The sequence below is a fragment of the Etheostoma cragini genome, chromosome 18 (assembly GCF_013103735.1).
Source record: "Etheostoma cragini isolate CJK2018 chromosome 18, CSU_Ecrag_1.0, whole genome shotgun sequence".
NCBI classification, from domain to species: Eukaryota; Metazoa; Chordata; class Actinopteri; order Perciformes; family Percidae; genus Etheostoma; species Etheostoma cragini.
The window spans coordinates 9,965,718-9,985,973 of NC_048424.1; the positions used below are offsets into that span (position 1 = coordinate 9,965,718).

General features: G+C 41.1%; 2 protein-coding genes across 10 annotated transcripts in view; both read left to right on the forward strand.

Annotated features, from left to right (window-relative positions):
- The window catches only part of sash1a (SAM and SH3 domain containing 1a), a 163,472-nt gene extending 156,519 nt beyond the window's left edge, over window positions 1-6,953 (forward strand). For all 9 annotated transcript variants that reach the window (XM_034900195.1, XM_034900196.1, XM_034900198.1 and 6 more), the window contains 3 exons: window positions 101-1,125; window positions 3,239-3,370; window positions 4,206-6,953. In XM_034900195.1, coding sequence (XP_034756086.1) covers window positions 101-1,125; window positions 3,239-3,370; window positions 4,206-4,466 — 1,418 coding nt within the window. In that variant the 3' untranslated portion in view covers window positions 4,467-6,953. The remainder of the gene's footprint in view (window positions 1-100; window positions 1,126-3,238; window positions 3,371-4,205) is intronic.
- Window positions 6,954-9,463: 2,510 nt separating this feature from the next.
- usta (uronyl 2-sulfotransferase a) overlaps window positions 9,464-20,256 on the forward strand; it is a 50,695-nt gene continuing 39,902 nt past the window's right edge. Inside the window, exon 1 of the mRNA XM_034900215.1 lies at window positions 9,464-10,006. Coding sequence (XP_034756106.1) covers window positions 9,775-10,006 — 232 coding nt within the window. The 5' untranslated portion in view covers window positions 9,464-9,774. The remainder of the gene's footprint in view (window positions 10,007-20,256) is intronic.

Consider the following 20,256-nt stretch of genomic DNA (forward strand, 5'->3'; position numbering starts at 1 on the left):
TATGCAGTTTATTAACATGGATCTGATTTTTAGCTGGGGACCTACTTCCTACAAGTCTACAAGTCATTACTCAGAGAGGATGAATCTTTTCATTTTGCAGGTAAGAGCAGAAAGGCTTCCCGTTCCACTCGTTCCTCAGCAGGCCTCCAGTCTCCAGACTACCCCACCCTGCCCATGACGCTTTCAACAGAAGCTCTGCAGCAGAACAGCAAGAACCAGCGCACAAAGTTCCCAAAACGTTTCTTCATCAAACCCTCCCTGAAGGGCTTCAACCTGTTAGGGCTAGGCAAAGCCCAAAGACGGTCTCCCATCCCGTCCAGCCGCAGCTGTGAGGACCTGGATGGGTCCCCACAGCCCAATGGACCCTGGAAACGCTCCCACTCTCTGGGGGATCTGCACTGGGACCCAAAGTTTGAGCAGAAGGATCTGGGTGTGGAGCTTAAACTCATTAAGGAAGCACCCAAATCATGCAGTAGCCCTGCCAAGGTCTGTAGTAAGGGCTCCCCAGCACACAATGGGGCTCCAACAGTAAGCCCAAAAGGAAGGTCCAACAGACCACCTATCCCCTTCCAGCTGCCTCTTCACCCCCCTTGTCCCACAAGCCAGTTCCCCAACCCTCCAGAGCTCCTCTCCAGTCCTACGCCAAGTCTCACTGATTACAATGCAAGTGGGGAGAGGGTCTTGCGGACTCACCCCAAAAAGCCTCCAGTCCCTCCTCCTGTACCTGCCAAAAAGTCTAAGGAAAGACTAGCCAACGGCCTGCGTCACCCCCCCCTCTCTCTGCCTTCCTCGCCATCACCCACTCCTTCCCCTACCCACTCCCTCACCCGTTCTCACCCCAGCAGCCCTATAACCCGCAGCCCCAGCTACGGTGCCCCAGCTCTGCCTGCCAAGACCCCAAGCACCCCTGCAAGCCCCTGTGCCACCTCATCCGCATCATCCATGGGCGAGGAGTCAGGCACCCCGCCAGCAGTGCAGCCTCCGTGGTTCTCAGATCTGGGGGGAAAGGTGGCTGTTGCAAGGAAGGCTTCACATGCCAAGATGAGTCCTGATCTGTTCACCCTCCTGGAGCAGCGGCTGGAGGCTGAGGGCATTGATCTTACAGAGGAGCCCTACTCTGACAAGGTAAGCAGAGTATCATTAATCTAGACATGAGACAAGACATTTAGATTACAGATAGCATTTGGCACGACTGTTGGTTGTGTTGCAGACAGCTGAGTACACAGATGCACCGTTTGTATTGAGTTGATACAACCTTGTACATTTATAACCTCCTCACCATCCCGGCAATATTCCAAAAACCTCAATTAGTAATTCAACATTGTGAACTTTTTATACAGTACATGCTCATATGAGTTTTTGTGCATACAATTAAAAGAAGCATGTGAAGTACTGAGATGAGGTGAGGAATTCTATTAAAAACCATATCATATGAAGTCATATTTACATGGTTAATGTGAACATGGGGCTTCAAGACACCTCTGGGCTATACTTGTCTGGCGTCAGACTTTTGGTTTAGCATCGTAACATGCCTTACTTGACTCAGTCATAATATGACTGCAGCTTGGATCCAAATACCTCAGTCCAAAAACACCAGTGGCTTGCGTTGGAACTCATTTAGTTTAAAATTTAAAGACTTATTAAGTTTGTGTGTTTCTTTTGTGTGCAAATGCTCTTTTGTGTGAAAACACAATTGTGAGTGTGTGTGTGTGTGTGTATTAACAATAATAAATACGCTGCCTGGAGCTAAGGGAAAGACTGTGGACTGAGCCTCACTATGATGTGGTTCAGACTGTTAAGTTTATGGCCTGAATCTTACTGAAGGCAGACAGGGTTATAAAACCTTCTGCCACTCGCCAGACCCCAGGCTGGGCCCCTTTAACATGGTGGAGCCCCCGGCGCTGGCAGGAAAACAACAAACACAGAGGCATCAACAGATGAGGTGAGAAATAGTGCGTTAGACCACAGCATAGCTCTGCTGGTTTTCTATTAGTCACAAGTGGGTTGGCAGGGACATGAAAGACGGGCGCCGCTGTAGTAGCAGCATGGGGACTCTGTGAACCTGCACATGAATGCAGTCATTAGTGTCAAAAGGTCATACAGGTTAAACATTTTAAAACTATTCCTCACGTTTGCTAATCGTGCAATCAAACATCACAACATTTTCAACATCAACTTGCATGTATCCGTAGCATTGTGCATCTAAAACTCATCCTTTATAAGATATTTGCTGTTATAAATGAGGAAATCAGCACCCTTAGGGGTTAGAAAAAAAATGTATTTCTAAAACTAAGCTATTAAAAAAAGTACCAGAATCTCTGATATCATATTGGCACAGACGTTAGGGTATTTCAAACCATATCCAGCCCTAGGCATGATAAAAGAGAATCAAATCAAATTACTGCATCCTTGAACCAAGTTAATTGTTGGCTGCCTAAAGGCATCTGGACCCGTCTAATCCTGGCAGTGCAAAGGGTATGCTTGTGTGACCTGCTCTCCGCCCGTTTTTCCGGAGACATTAGTTCCTCCATCCACCCACCCTTTGATCCTCAAAAGACCTCCGGTCCAGTTTGACCGACCGAAACTAATTCCCTGCTGGAAACCTGCCATTGCTCCAGGTGTCTATACAAACAAAGAGAATAAAAAAAACATGTTCTAATAGTTCAGCAGGGCTTTATGCCTCTTTCCATCACTCACTTAGTCACTGCTCATCAAATTGTTAATAATGTTCTGTTTTTCCTCTCATCCTAATCTGTATTTTTCCCCCTTTCATTAGTGCAAACCAAAACAAGATGCAACTCCCTGTTAATAGCAAAACAGGATCCAGCTGTACTTTCAGTGTCTTAGAAAATAAGAATTATTTGGGATGTACTGTAGGAACCAGAACAAAAACAGACCTCAGTTTAATTATAGTGTCTTTCTTGTGTGTTATTCTTCATATTTTTCTGACTCCCTAAAGGATCGTGCTCATTACCTCGCCAGAAGATGTTCTTAGAGAAGTAATTTGAAATTAATGTATGAACAAAAAGGTCTCTGTCTTCATAATGACCGCAATAAGTCAAAATGCTTCATTGTGTCAGCCTTCTTCATGTTGCCTGTCAGCTTTTAATTGGTTGTCAATCCACTGCTTTCTGACACATCAACGTGTCTGACATGTTGTCCTCTTCTTGGAAAGCACAGATTCATCTTTAAATGTAGCCATGTCTAATTGCGTGTTTTCCTCCCTTCTCTCCTCCAGCATGGCCGGTGTGGCGTCCCCCAGCCGCTGGTGCAGCGTTACTCCGAGGACTTGGGGCAGCCCGTCAAGGATGTGGCCTCCACCATGGACCAGCTTCGAGTCAAAGAGCTGCGTAAACAACACCGCATGGCTGTAAGGCAACAACACTAATTTTCCTGGGAACTTCCAAACAATGGAGACAATGTTTTGGAGTTATAGAACTAGATAAACGTTTTGTTGGGCTGGAAAATATGGCAGTAATTTCCCTCCAAGGCTGGCACCCTGATTGATGAGCTGTGATGACTATGCTTGCTTGAATATTGAATACAAACAGTTGGCGAATGTGTAGATATACGTATATAAATGGAATTGTCTGTGTATTATTGTTCTTAGTAGGCTAAAACTAACTTAACCCTCATGTTGTCCTCGGGTCAAATTGAACCGTTTTCCTATGTCAATTTTAAACTACCCATTTGTAATTACCCAAAATGCCATGATTGATTCCACACAATGCTCTTTGGCAAGTACAACTCTCTACTTTCATTAATTTTTTGGGTGACTTATTCAATTTTATAGCATTTAAAAAGAAAGAAAAGGAAAGCTTTTCTAACTGAAACGTTAGGTATAATTTACTATAAATGAGGCTCATTGACCATAAAACCAAAAATAACTGTGAAACTAAAGTTAATAAGTTCTGTTAAGTAGTGTTGAAAACGTCAAAAAAAGGACAAAATCGTAAAAAAAAAAGTTAAAACATTGATAAAAAGCAACAAAAGTGACGCTTTTTTGATGGGAAGACAACAGAAGGGTTAAGACTTAATGAAGTCTATTTTACCCCATAGCTTTAAATGATTTTGCTAAAGAAAGCCAAAGTTGTCAGATTTTCTTCAGTGAAGTGTTTTCTTCACTAATCCCACTTTATATTCACTAATGTGACATCATCAGAGTAGCTAACAACAATGCCTTTTTTCCCCGTTGTGTCACTCAGATTCCTTCTGGAGGTTTGACAGAGATGTGTCGGAGGCCTCTGCCCTCAGGGAACATCAGCACAGTCTCTGATTGGCTCACCTCCATCGGCCTGCCCATGTACGCCACATCTCTGGTGGCAGCGGGAGTCGACACGCTGAGTCGCGTGGCTTTGTTAACAGAGAGCGCCGCGTGGGAAGCGGGGGTGCGGGATGAAAGACACGCCCGCCGGCTGGTCAGTGAGGCACGATTGGTCGGCTCGCACAGAGAGGTGCAGTCCTAACCATGGAGGTGGAGTCGTATAAAGTCACAGGTATCAACTCACTGGTCAGCACCATCTCATTTAAACATGGTCAGTAGGCGACCAAAGACAAATTGGCCGCAGGACTTGACGATCAAATGAATGACCATAGCACTACAGTCCTTATTGTCTCGCATGTCTCGAAAGACTTAAATTGAGCCACCCTGCTCTCTGATTTTCTCTCTTTATTACTCTTTTCTCAAATGTTTACGGCATTAAGGAGTTTCTCCTAACAGCCAAGACAAGATATCAGATGCCTTTTTAAAAGAAAGACTGCAGACTCACTCTGTGGGATGGCGTCCATTCTGAAGACACCCCCAGTCTTAAAATAAAGACTTGGATCTGCCTTGAAGGATGATAACACAGTGTTTTGTAGGATGGATGGTTTTTTTAAATACAGAAAGGATGGTTTACTTCCTGCATATTTCATAAGTGCTTCATTTTCCTCCTTTGTGTCAAGGCAACATTATCTGAGGGTCTTTTATGGAAGTAGCTCGGCCAAAGTGATTTACTCCACATCTAGCGTTTCATTCCCACTAATAGGTTCATAATGATGATCATAAGATTGACTTAACATCTGAACTAAATACACCGAACTCTGAATAACTGTGGGTTTTGAGATGACTTATTTTGTATCATGTTTCTGTATTATAGCATAACACATCTTCATTGTAAAATGATTTATATGTAAAATTTTGTGTTTGCCTTTTGAATGTTTTTATTTTGAGGCCAGCTCTGTCATTTCTAAGCTTAAACAGCTGACATCACACCTTTATATTTCATATTAAACTGTATGTCCTATTTCACTGCATATCTTGGATGCACACACTGCACCGATATGAATATAAGTCTTACATAAAGCTCTGTTTTGCTCTAGTAATCACAATCAGCTTTTACAGCAACAAAGCATTTCCAGTGAATCCAAGCACATTTTAATTTGCCTTACCATTATGAAAACATAGCTTCATCATAAAATAGAACATATGTATAGTATTGACTATAGCACCTAGGCTAACCTGTGGTGGAGGTGCAAGTCTCTTTTTTTCTGAATGTTTTGGAGAAATAATTGAGATCATTTCAGCCATAAACCACGGATGTGGACCACAAAACGTGTCTGAGGGATTGTGGTTTCTTTACTTGTGAAGCTCAGATGATAAAACCACAGGCACAACACAGACGTTGTCCCATGTTTAACATTCCTGTTTAACACATTCACTGTACGTGTTCCATGCAGAGGGTTGTGGGACGAGGGAGGGAGGAAGGGGAAAATAGAAATGTTTCAAAGACACGGCTGAGATCTGGGCTGTCGGTTACAGTGTTGAGGAATTTGATGTATAGCTGGATGATAGGCTGTTTGGGGACTTTTAACACATTATACTGTAGCTATAATCAATGCCTGTCTGAAATTCTTAATTTGACTTTTTTCAAACAAACAGAGGATGGATGGTAAGAACAGATAAACTGTATCAGGTGAAAAGCTAAATAGCAAATCAGGGAAACACTGCGTCGGGTCAGCCTGTTACAAAATCTTTAAGGCTAAAAAACGGAACTTGAAAACAACCAGAAACTCATTGCTCTTTCATTTGCTCACCCAATGCATGGAATTGAGCTAACATTTGTGTTGTTTTTCTCCTATTGCTAACAGTAAAGTCCTATCTTTCATCATCTGAACTAAAGACTTATTCCGTGGAGTTCAGATTTAAAACATTTGAACAAGTGTTATTGCTTAAATTAGAGGATGTATTTTTTTTTTTCTTTTGCAGTGGGCACTTGATAGGTAGATGTTTGATGCCTTTTTTCTCTTCAATCAAAGTGGTGCTTTGAGAAAGTGAGGGTGGGGGTCATTATTGAAAAAGTGAAAGACCCAAGAAGTGTTTTGTAAAAAATGAAAATACTGACACTGTAAATGCACTTTAGAGGGTAAATCTAGCTGTTTTATAGGCAAAATTGGCTACAATTTATTCACAGGTCCATTAATGGACGTTTGTTGTCAGGTTTTGTAAAGGGTTTCGGTGGGCTATGCTGGTATTTTATTTTAGTATTGAGTTCCCAATGCCAAGTTTGATAACAATTCACAGGTTAACCTGTTCCAGTTACTCACTTCCAGTTTGTTTTTGTTTTTGCAAAAATTATAAAAATAAATTCTTAATTACATATATGAAATGCTTAGCAGAAGTTGCACATTCTGTATATGTAATTGATATTTAAATAACTTATTTTTTGCTTTTTTCATATCAACTGTAATTAGCTGTACTATATGAATAGCAATACCTTCCTGCATAATGCATATTGCTTTAGCCAGTGAGGAACTACAGTATGTAATGTAAAATATGTGTACAAAATATTTTATTTGGTTTTCATCTACCTAATGATTGTCCATACACATTTTGCTTGTGTATTGAAACAACAAAAGTAATGTCCATAACTATTTGTCATTCTGAAATATAATAAAAATTGTTTCTTGCCATACTTTGGCCTTCTCATTCTCTCTGTGCGCGCACGCACGTGCAGTTATGGAAAAATGTGGGCGTGTCCTACTGGCTCTTTTCTTCAATGTGGTTAATAGTGACACTGAACTTTGGCTTGTTGAGACCTTTACTAACATTTTTAAATTACAGCTTGGTCCAAAGGAAAAGTAGAAGACAGCACTGTGCCCTTACTTGTATGTGTACCTTTCAGTATCTCTGAATGACGACTCCTGTACTATAATGTCAAAGGTTCAGTTGGAGCTCTGAAACCAATCAGTTTAACAACATTTGCTTGCTGTGTCTGGCTTGTAATGCCTAATTAAAACAACCTCCACACATATCCTCAGGACCAAGAGTTTGACTGGCTGAGTGGCTCTCGTTGCAGTGCAGCTGTTGTCACACAGACGTTTTCCAATCTCCTCCTTGTCAAGAAGCCCCAATTAGACCATGGACCCCTTATTTATAAAATGTCCCAAAAGACTGCATCTGAGATTTTTACTTGCATAATGTCTATCCGAGCTGGTGGTATCCATCCGAGTGGAAACAGACACAACTGAATAAGCATTTCCTTCAGGAAGAATAAGAACAAAATCTTTGTAGTGCGTCTTCCTTGGCTAGTTGCCCGTACCTTTTGTAAGAAAGTAGCCACTGTGCAATAATTGTCCTTCATGCAGCTGTAATGAGCATTTAGCTTCCAGTTCACGACTCTGACTTCCACAAATACAATTGCTCATCCAATTTAAAATGTCTCAGGAGTAAAACAGGAGACCTTTCTTTCAATGAAGAATGTCTGGTTCGCGTTTCTTCCTATTATTCGGAACCACTTTCCTCTGCAGCATTTATGCATGGCTGGATTTGTGTCCGTTCAATCTATGGTGAGAATCTGCAGTGGGGTTACAATATGATTATAAATCATTCCTTTACATGACTGGATTGCATACTTCATCGTGACGGCATGAATGAACAGACACAAAGTCACAGGAGAGTGAGAAAAGCCATTATGATGCCAAAGAGTTCTTACCAATAAACTGTAATGAGTGTCATACTTTCATCGGCCCTTACTGGGAAATTATCTTGCCGCTTGTTTCCCTCCGGGGAGGTCGGAGGTCAAATACGTAGTTTCTCTGAACGTTTGTTGTTTTTGAAGTCTGACTGTAAAGTTTACATTCGTATTAAGTGCAAATCCAACTGTCTGAATGTGCAGCTCCCAGGGTTACTCCCCCTGCGCAGAAACCTATTGATTCTTATTTTGGTACGGGAAACTTAGTGGCTTCTTAGTCCTCCGCGTACTGGGCCTTGACCAAATGTGCAATAGTCTTGCAGAAATTAGGTTAATTTCCCCCGTCCCCTACTATATTCCCAGTAATATTATTTACTCTGTGACTTTAGTACACACAAAAACCTTGAGTAATCACATGTGGGTAGACATACTGTTGTACTGAATTTGTGAAACTTTACACACTCTAAGGAATAGCTAAAACCTGTGTGACATATCTGGGCCTATGACATTTTAAACATTGGAGTTTGTGTGTGCTTCCTCTAGGTGCTACATGTTTTTTTTCTACAGTCCAAGGAAAAGCTGACGCACACCACCAGAAATTATTTGGTTTAAATGCCATGGCCGCCAGTAGTTCTGATTAGACTAAACCTGATTTACAGCAGTGACCTTACTGACATCCTTATGGTTATTCTGTGTAATAAACTGCTGTGCTGCAGGGAAGATGTAGCTATAAACCCATAATGCATTCACACCTTTTGTGCCTAGCTTGCAAAATACAGTACTGTACGATTCACATTTCATTTACCTGTGGAAAAGCCACGCCAATGGGCTTTCAACAGAAATATTGTGCATTGCTTTATTACCTATTGTCTTTCAAGCCAAATCGTTTCTTACAGCCGTTGTTGCTCCCTAGGCTATTATAGCAGTCACCGGAGAAAGTGCATCAGCCTCCTGTTGGGGTAGTGTGTTAAATGACTGTTGTCACCTCCTAAGTACAGGTGTAGTCTAATGGTGGGTTCTACCCCTGCTGTGGAAAGATATATGGCTTAGTGTTAGGCCCTTACAGCTGGCCTAAGGGGAAAGAGAAAGTTTGAAACACACACACACACATAGGCAGTGAGCAGATTCTTCTCTCCCCAGCTTGTTTTCAACACACATCAAACATCTACCCCCTTGTCCTAAAGTGATGATAACACAGCTTGTTCCATTTTATGAATAATAACCACTTAAGGAGTATGTGACGGTTCTATTAAGGATGAATGTTTTGTCTGTTGACTGCAAAATACTTTAATTATCATCATATTATCTAAGCTTTGGTAATATACCTACTGAAATAAAACATGTAAATTCACAGCTGGCTTAAAACCCTTCCCACAGACCTCCTGTCAGTGTTGGATGCTACAAATTGAACCCGTTTCTTGAATGCTCAAGCACTGCTTCTAAGCCCCCCCTTTCTCCCTGAACACTGGGTGTCGCTGTTTTACGCACTGCAACGCCAATCCTGTAAGAGACGGAAGTTTTTCCTCTTTCCACGTTAAGTAATCTGACACCCCAAAGCCTCCAGAGCAGAAGGATGGACCCTTAACTCGCCTGGAAGGACGGAAGGAAGGAACACTCATCCAACGAGCGCAAGCAAGAGGGACCGAGAAGAAGCGAAACGCTGAGCGCATAAAAACAACCCCGTGGCTGCGGCAGCGGAGGAGAGCTGGGTCCCTGCGCGTCTCCATAATAACTGGCCGTCCGCCTCAAATGGTGTCAAAGCGACAAGTTTCACTTTCCACATGCGGATGGGTGACTTTCCACGGTGCTTTGTGAGGAGGAGATGATGAAGAATTTCAGCAGCAGTCCCCTTCAAAGCAACAAACAGACTCCCAACCACGTTAGAGAGCGAAACAACAGAAAGTACAGCCTACTCTCTGCTATACCGTTGCGATTTTCCTTGCGAGGTTATGGTTTCTGCATGGCTACGTTGTTCTTCTTCTGCTTCGGCTCCCTTTTTTACCAGCTGAACGGAGGACCCCCTAAAATCCTGCTGGACATTCGACAGTATCTCGGTAAGAACTTTTCATTTTCCTCTGCTGGCTGAAGCGCGTCATCATCCAAGAGATTCTTTTGAATAGAAGTTGCGCTGCACGTCTAGGCACCCTGCTTTGATTAGACGTGTTAAGAAAAGTTCATCCAAAAAGAAAAGACAGTTATTCAGGCTTTCAACTCTCAATCACCGGCAGGCAAAACTCTCCTTTATAAAAAAATCAACCGGATGCCACGGCGTCTCCTCGACCCCATTCACCTCAGAGGAGTTCTCCTGATGTCCTCTCATCATTCTCAGTCTTGAAACCACCAAGGTGGCACGATGTGACACATTTTAGTAAAAGCGTGGATACTATCATTTCAATGTGTACTATCTCTGATGTTAAAATAGTATATTCCTCCAATTTCAGTAGGCTTCCCCCCAACTTTAAAATCCAACTAATTCAGACCAAAACCTGAGGAATGCATTCCCTTATGCACCATTTGAACATCAGTTCTGACTTGTCGGAGCGAGATTGGCATCTGTTATGGCAACAAGAACCCGGCAACTGTAGAGATTCATACTGTATGTGTAGATGATGGCTGACATCTCTTCTTGGACAGCCGGCTGGTGCGCTCCAGCCGCATCGCGCTCATTACGCACGACCGGCACCGGTGGAACAAGCGCAATAGTGTTCTAAAGAAAGCTGGTGGTTAGAGACAGCCAAGCGTGCTATGTCTTAGCCTTGTTGTTTCTTTTAATTGATACAGTAAAAGGCATGTGGAGTTTGTTCTAAGATGGAGGTTTCCAGCTGGTTTAAATTTTAGAAAGTATGCTCTGATGGGAAATTTCTAAATTAGTTTTGCTTTAAATATGTCTTGACGCTGCTGTTACTGTTACGCTGTACTGGGTGAAAACTAGAAAAAAGTGGAGAAGACCTATGACAGATGACTACATCTGCGTGTCTGTCTTCAGGATGAGATATATCAAGTGTTAGTAAAGGAAGTTATTGCTTGTGTGTTTATATACTGCATGCTCTAGTGACTTAAGATTATCTAATACTTTACACAGAGGTGATTTCTTATCAACATGTCTGTCACTGGTACAACTCAGGCTACAGCTGGGAAGAATGTGTTTGTGTGGTGAAAGGAGGTTGGGTTCTTACCTATTTCTCACAGAGGGCTTGAGGCCTTTATGACGTGATAAACATCTGGAACAGAATGAGAGCCACTCACCACGTCTGCCACTAATCCCGTGGGTCAGATTGGTTTCCTGTAGACACACACACACACACACGCTTGCAAACTGCAGCTGTCAAAAAATGATTTTTGATTAGTCTTGTGTTGCCAAACATAAACACAGACATTTTCTAGATGTAGTTTCTTTCACAGACAGTTTAAAAGCTTTACTTGGAGATTAGTTTACTTTCCTCTAAAATGCAACCTGATTGCCTGAGTAGCCTCTACATACATTACACACACTGAAGCATCATCACTCTGATAAAACTTTGCAGCCTAAATGTGATTTAGAAATTGCAGCAGTTGATGCAAGTACATATTTATTTTAGAGTAGTTGCACAATGCATGCAGAGTCTGACAGCTGTCATATCTCTTATGCTTAAGCTTCAGGTATCAGCTGAATCTCAAATACCTTATCACACAGGATGAAGCAGATGTGCTTACTATTAGCACAGACACATGCACACACAAGCACCTGCAAACGGACAGAGCCAACTATATTATTTGAACCTTCACAATTCACCAGCGTTCAAACACACGTGGATCATAAGGGCAAGGAATCCCTCTATTAGAAGATGAATGGGTGTCTGGGCCACCTGCATGATGTGATCTTTACTGCAGCTCTGCACAGAGAGCCTAAGGGCCTGAGCCTTGTCAAAAACACTGACTTCTCTATACTCTATTGACCTCAGGAGGCAGGGTTTCTTATGTAACAGCTACACAAACACACTGTAGCACCTCTGCTGGGGTTTGGATGAGTAATCTTCTCTGCTCATTATGATGCTGGAGCAAGGAGAAAATATATTTTTCTAAAATGGTGAGAAGGGGAGGTGATGGGAAAACATAGATCGATAGGCTTCAGATGTGGTCTTGGGCGCTTTAAGGAGAGAATCAAGAAATGCTGTGCAGAATATTCTTATGATTTGGTGGCAATATGGCCTTGTAAAGTTATTTTGGGCAAAGAACCTAATGTTCCACAGTTTTTCTCTGTCACCCTCCTCCCTGTCAATTACAGACACACTTTCTCAGTCTACAATCTACTTTTTCTGTCTTGGTGTCATAGATCGATAAGTGGAACAGCTTGCCAGGTGAGGCAGGAACTGAAGGCAAACTCCAGCAAACTGTGTAGGGGAAACGCCTTACCCCACCACCTGGAACGAATGAGAAAATAAAGAGAAAGTTTAGCATTAATAATCCTCCAATGCATGTATACTGTATGCATGTGATGGGCAGGCTAGCAGCCTCTTATAAGCAGTGATTAGCTGATTCAATGAGCTTAAGCTGACTTGTGTTGTGCTTTTGGCTGCACTGTGCCAAGGTGAGGAGTTCTAGTGGGGAAAGTGAATGTGTGAGTATGGGAAAGAGAGTAGTAGATGATTTAGTACAAGTGTGTGTGGGTTTTTCTCAGTCAGACACACTTTAGAGGGAACAGACCCTGTTTTGTTTGGGCCAGCGGTGAGGTTAGTGTTTGAGGTTGTCACTCAACATAGAGCTACAGAAACTAAAACGTGCAGATCTTTAGACATAGGTCAACAGCCTGACATGGACTCTCGCTCACACTTTCTTAATCTCTCTCTCTCACTCACTCACTCTCTCTTTCTCTCACTCGCTCACTCTCACACACACACACACACAGACACACACACACAGACACACACACACAGATATTACCTCAACCAATCCAGCTTTAAAAAAAAAAAAAGCCTGGTGGGTCTGTCTTGCAAAGGTACGTGTGCGTGTGTCTTTACGTGTGAGTGCACAATCACACCTGACTGTGTAGCGGTGATTCCCCTAGACATTTGACTTGGCTGTAAGCTCTCTGACTGAAACATGATTAAATTATTGTGTTAAATATTAGCCTGTTTCACCGCTGTAGGCCAGCCTGGCTGTTCACGGGTCGAGGAAACACCAGTGTGGAGCTAAATGTCACTAACACTGTATTTAGTGATTAGCAGTCAGTTTGAAAGTTTTTTTATAGAAGCAACTGTTTCCATTTCTGGTTAAAACAGACGTATAAGAGAAAATGTGACAGGCCAAGACTGGACCCTGCCAGAATTTGAAGGCTGCTGGCTCTCTCTTTTCACACACACACACAACATATATCTCTGCAGCGCCATTTCAAATTCTAGTTGATTCTCAGTATTGTCAGGGAATGTGAACGCGCTGATGGCAAAATATCTTTTGCTGTTTTTTGATATCGCACACCATGCTCTTGTAGCTCCCTGGAGCCAAGAGAGCAAAACCGAGAGAAGAATATTTCTCTGTTCTCTCAAATTTTCCACTTATTGAGATGAATCTTTTAGGATTAACCAGCATACATGTTGCACTGAATCCTTCCAGGGGAACAGATGTAACGTAGTTTCAGGACTCTTAAGAACACAGGTCTTTCTCTGTGTTTGTGTGTTCTCTATCCCCCCCTACCATAAATCATAAATGCTGAACAAACTTGGTGCGTCTCTCACTAAAAATCACTCCGCTTCTTAAAAGAACCCTGTAACCAAATAACACTCACACACATTAATTGAACTTGCCAGCAATGTGGTAGAGTTGTAGACTGCAGGGCGTTGTTAGGGATTAGACAGGTATGTGTGGACACAGAAGAAGCTTCAGGAAATCTCTCCTCCCTCCAGTTTCTGTCTAATTAACAGCAATGCTGGCCAGGAAGTGGGTGAAAGCAAACTGTTTAAGTGAATTCAAGTAAAGTTTGGTTTGGCTGGTGACCACATGGTAGAAGTAGCGGTAGTTAATAAACTTTACATGTATATAAAGAGTAAGAGAGAGAAGATGGAGAGGGAAACTGAAAGGTTGTTTGCTGCGAGAAAGATGAGAAACATTCAGCTCAATGTGGACACTACAGACCCAGGACGCCTACCCCATGCTGTACCTGACTACTGACAGACAGACTCAAACAGTGAGTGATACTTTGCTAATCGCATGTGCTGATTGGACGAAGACACCACTAGACCCCTTTATTGGACCATTAATCTCATTAATACAAATGTACATGTTGTGCAGATGAGCTTGATTAATACACACAATTTTCTTTTAAAAATCCCATCAAAATCCTATAGTTCTGATGTTGAATGTGTAAAATAATCATATTTTTAGTGCTGATGCAGTCATAAAACCACACTATGTGGAGTTTATTCAGTGTAACCATGCATCATTATCTGTAATGAAACATTTAATATTGTCAATCGTGGAAAAACTATATAGCAAGTTGTGTGCAGGAAATGTAAACATAAACACCTTTCATCAAATTAATGGTATGATAATTATTTCAATTTAGAATATTAGAGCAGGCGTTGTCTGTCATCCTTTAGGTCAAGATTACAATCGTAATCACAAGGAGAGAATGGTACGTCTTTACATTTCAAGACCTTTAAAGTCAAAAACCTGTTCCACTCACCTCAAGTTTGACCTGCTGTTCATCTTTTCCTAAATCTTATCAAAACAAAAGTACATACATATGTGCAAACTGTAGTGAGGAAACTGACACACAAACTATACAGATGCAAAAGAGCTTTATTAATCCAGCCATGGAAGTGTGATTTTTGGAGCAAACTCACCACTCCATTCACACGCCCGCTTCCTGTTAGAGGATATTAAAAATAAGGTCTTCATTTCGTCTAGTCATATTTTGTTCTTCAAACTGACAGATGTAGTGCGCAGACTCTTGGACCAAATTGACAGAATCCATGCTTTAAGGCAATATACCAAAGTGTCAAATAAAATGTAAACAAGGCCAGTCTTGGTCAAGCTGTCACTCATTTTAGAACAACTAACAGGGTTGCCAGGTGTGAACCAGCCACATTTGGTGGTGAAGTTGGTCATGTGGAAAAATACTTAAGCTGTTCATTTATTTCCTCACTGCTTTTTGTTTTTCTTATTTACATGTGCAATGTTTGAGCAGAGGTGGCAAACCAAAGCACAAACATACATTCACATTTAATACAAAAAGGTGCTGCTCCAAGATACTCTCACATAAATTAGGAGGTGAAAATAGAATAATATTTCTAATCCATTGAAAACCTCCAGTTTAGAAGGCTCATACAGAAGGTGAAAGCATGACTTGGGCTACTTCCTCTATATTTCCTCCACCTACAGTATGTTAGTTCTCATGGACGTATTGAGAAAAACTAAGCATTGCCTCTGAAAGACCCCAAAACAACTTACTGGCGTTGCATCCTGCCTAAATGCCAAAACAATCAGACGGCTTGTAATTCCCTCTGGGTTGGTAAAACAAGCATTCCTCCCAGCTGAGCAGAGGCTAGCCACGCTCTGTTTATTTATCTGCTTTCTAACGTGCATGCCAGCTTGTTAATTGGCTTTAGGGGTCAATAAAGGGATAGTTTTTACTTCAATGGAAAACAAAGAAAGAAAGACTGAGATTTTAATGATAAGATTTAAAACAAAAACAAAAGATGATGGGTTTTTTGTGATAATTTTTTTTATATTCAGAAAAAAAATAATGTAAACATGATATTCACAAACAGTTACAAACAACACGCTTGGACATAGGAATGTGTCCCAGGGCCACAAAAACACAGAGAGGAAAAACAGGAGGGAGACAAAATAACACGTGCAGAAACAGACAGACACAAACAGACACACAGACAGACGCAAGACAAGGGACCAATCACACACGCAAACAAAAGAAAAGGCTACAGCAATGACCTTAAGGACTCAGCAATGCTGTGCCAAGTCTACAAAGTCTTCCCACAGAGGCTCCACCCGCACGAGCCGTAGAGAGTTCCATGTACGTGACATCCAAAAAACGAAAGGATCCATGAACAAACAGGTAAGTCATAAGATGGCTTCCATTGGGTTGCAATCATCCTCTTAGCAGCTGTAAGTCCAGAAAAGACAGCACATTTTTTGAGCTTTAGAAAGCTGGAAAGCTGACAGGTCATTCATAATTAAAACATTGACAGTAACAGGCACAGTAACATTAATCAAGGTGGAAATTTTGAATGCAATATTTTTCCAGAACTGATGAACACTCCCAGAACATGCAGTATGAACAAAAGAAACTGTATGGTTGTTATAAGCACTTGGTTCTGCATGTTTTGAATTAGCGTATTTTCTTTTTATTAGTTATAATAAATTATGATCTTTTGCACTCCTTATTTTCTGGGTTTTACAATATGAAATAATTTGGAAAAATAACTTCATGTTGACCTCGTGATTACATAATACAAGCAATTAGCATTACCAATTAGCATCTTCATGCCTGAGAGGTTGCTATTGCCCTCTCCAGAGAGACTGGCAAACACTAAAACAGCACAGGGTAATTATCCTCCATTAGTGCATTTGTTTTCACCACACGAAAAGAGAGCAGTTGGGAAAACAATTACCAATGCGCCAAGGCTGTTCAACTGCAACTGTTGCTCCGGGCTTGCTGAGAAATGATGGTTATAACCCGAGAGAAATCTTAGATACATTTGTGGCCAATGGTTTGTGACTAGACTTATGTGCTGTGCCAAAGAGATGTTCAATGCAAAGATGTGAGCATGGTAACAATCTTCTCAACGTTTGCCAAGGAAGCGAGGACATGTATTCCCAAAATGACAAACTATTTCTTTTAAAAGGTTTTATTGCCCAACTTTATAATGTGAAAGTGAGGTATGAGTTCCACACAGCTCGAAGGTTTAGTCTATTAATTTCCGCCTTTTGTGCGCCATATAGCCACACATGATACATCCGCTCAGAAGGGGGTTTCTATTAGGAACGTTTTGCTGTTTTTAAGGGGTTGCCAAGACGCTGATGATGACTGGTTGTGGTGACTTTTATGTTTTCTCCTGTGGTGTTGCATGAACAGCTGTGTGGCTCGAGGGCCCACAGCCACTGGGTGGTACCCTGGCTGTTGCTTATAAGAAGGCGACTACGTACATCCCATAATTTAAAAGATCAGTGCCAGGATAAATAGAGGTCCTACAAGAAAATTAGGTGTCCGATTACAACATGTAAATGTAATGCCCCAGCTTTGATCAGTTTGTCCAGAAGGAACCAGACCTCTAATCTGAATCCAGGCCCTTTCATGACAGAATTAGAAACAGAATAATAGAAGTCTTCTTTGTGTGCGCTGTTGTTTTTTGGTTCATTTTTGGCCTTCTGCTAATGTCTGTGCCGTGGTGTTGTTTGCCTATTTAGGAAGTTTACTTAGGCAAAGCAATCTGCATTCCTGTGTTTATTCCCACAGAACACCTATATGCTGAGCTCTTCTTTTCTGTTGCATTGGCCACATATACACTTGTCATCAAACAGCACGTCTGTGTGGTCACTGAAGTCCGGCAATTATTTTCCAATTTGATTCAACAACTGCAGTCTGTCTTTTTCATCAGAGTCCAGGGTGGCAAACCAACAGCCTAAAGCAAAGTAATTGGACGTTGTGGGACTTGTTAAAAGGAAACATGCTCCCCAGTGGTCAGTGACATACCTTGTTCAAGGAACTCTGCCTATCTTTATTCTGAGTGAGTTTACCACATCTCTGTCTGCTAGCCTCATTTCATGGCAATGAAAAAAATATATAGTGGTTTAAAATAGCAGCTTTAAATATACAGCAAGGCAGATAGAGTGGCAATGCCCAACCCATGTTGTTAAAACCACTATGTGCTGGTTTGGGGAAATGTATTGCCTTGCACTTTAAAGTTTTATATAACCCATTCCTTGTTGGGTTCCGCTGAGTAGAATGAGAAAGCCACTTTTTCTAAACCAAGGCTATTTCCTAAAAAATATAATGAAAATTTTTACGTGAAAGGGTCACTTGTAGTGATAAACCCAGAGACAATTACTGTATCATCTGACTGTGCAGTTTAACTCAGTTCTAGCTGAGCCTTTAGCTTCTTGTAACTTACAGTTTTATGGCTCACAATTTTACTGTTTTGTTTCACTCTAACCACTCTCATAACAGCACTATGTTCTAAAAATTATGTTTAGTTTTTGAGGGAAACGTATTTTTCCTGGATTACGTTTGTCTTTAACGTACCACACATTTCTAATCTAAAGCCACATAGGAAGGGGGTCAGGGTGGATAGATGGGTTAAACAAACAGGGCTCACCCAGGAGACATGTTTGTGTCCTGTCTTAAACCAAATGTCAACTTTGATTTGTTTACATGACATGCTTGACTTACGTTAGTAACCTAAATTAGGTAACAAACCATCATCCTTTTTAAAAAACATATACAAATACATTTCCCCCAAAACGTAATTAAGAATGCAGTTTTTTTTAAGGGGAATGTAATTTTTAGGAGACTTTGTTGAGAGGTTGTTACATCCAGATGCAGTAGACAGCTGTTTGTTGTATCCAGATGTAGTAGACAGCTGTTTTCAGCAAAAAGTTTGGATGAACTGTACGCTACCTACTGCATCAAATGCTACTTTAAATGCTCCTTCTAACCATGGTAACTTCTAATTTACTCTGTTGTCTTAATTCATTAAATACTATCTTTTGTTTCAGATTGTAGAAGTCAACAGCTTGCAAGGTTTCTTAATGTTATTTTGTCAGACACCAGAACTGAGGCTCAAGGGCAATGTCAAGTGTGGGGTTGTCAAAGACATCAGAAGTTGCCTTTTGTAAAACGATACCCAAACACAGATTATCATTTTCTACAGCTTTTAACCTCTTCATAATTATGTGGGTCTTTCATCTGCTTTGCACAGGCCTGTTTGCTCAAAAAGCCCTGAACATAAAATTTGAAAGACTACTTAATTGTGTGTGATTTTTCACTTATTGATGTGCAAGTATGTACTGTACATGCATATAAACAATTAGATGCGTTATCCTATTTGGTCTCAGATGAAAACAGAACTGGACTCAGATTAAGTAAAGAGCATTAGACTCAAAGACTCACATTCATGCTTTTTCAGCTCACGTAAAAGTGGAAATAGTTTCATTCATAATGCTGCAAGAAATTTCTTTTTTACAGTCCATTTTTATTTCATTGCACTGCAACATTTTCCTTTGTTTAGTCTTAGAGCTGGTCCATGTTTTACACTTTAGTTGTTTTAGAAGAAACACTCTCTTCACAATGCATTTATTTTTGTTTAGAGAGAGATAGTTTTTACAGAGCCACTTCAAATTTCTAAAGGCCAAGCTAAATAAAGAGGAAAGCTAAAAATATGTCTTCTAACCCCTCCCACCCTTCCTGTACAAACAAAGCTTTAGGCAACAGGTCTTTATTTCTGCTTGTCACTCAAATAGTCAGAAGTACCTGTCTACGTCAAGCTGCAGTGTCAGTTACTTTAAAATGACAGCCTTTAGGGGGATACAGCGGGCTTAGTTGTTATCATTTTGCTACTCGCAGACACCATAGACAATGGAAAGCAATATGTTAAAGATCCCATACTATGAAAAAAAAATCACTTTTTCTGAGATTTGGATTTCTGGTTATTTTGTGTCTCTTGTGCTTCCACACACATACAAACTTGAACAAAGCAACTATCCATGCTGTTTTGAGTAAGATAAAGGTTTCTGAATGTGTCCTTCCTTCAGTCTCATGGTGAGCTGGTTAAAATCTGCACGGCTTTCTACGTCACTAGAAGAGAAGCGGTGGCTAACCGTAGCACATGCTAGCGCTAGCATGATAGGTTGTTCTCAATGGTAAAACACTGCTACAACACACACTAGTTTACCATAATCTCCAAAAGAACTACTTCCATCTCCCTGTTTTGCAGGTTTTCCACAAGTGGCCTTCGTTTAGAAGAAGTCTCCCAGCTAATCCTGCCTTGGACTGACCAAAGTTGGAGAAAGAGTTATCTAGCAGATGGGATCTTACCTAGCTACTGAGCATGTGCGATTCCCATCAAAGATAGCATAGAAGTGAGATGTCTCACTCTGTAGCGAAAACAAGTGAGATGTCTCACTCTGTAGCTAAAACAAGTGAGATGCCTTACCCTGTAGCTAAAACAGAGACCCAAACACACAGGGAGAAAAGAGGATCTGCAGCAATGTGCACCACAACAAAAATGTGTTTTTTGAAAATTAAACCAACAACCTATTCTGGTGCAACCTCAAAATACAATTATGTACCTAAACATTAGCATAATATGGG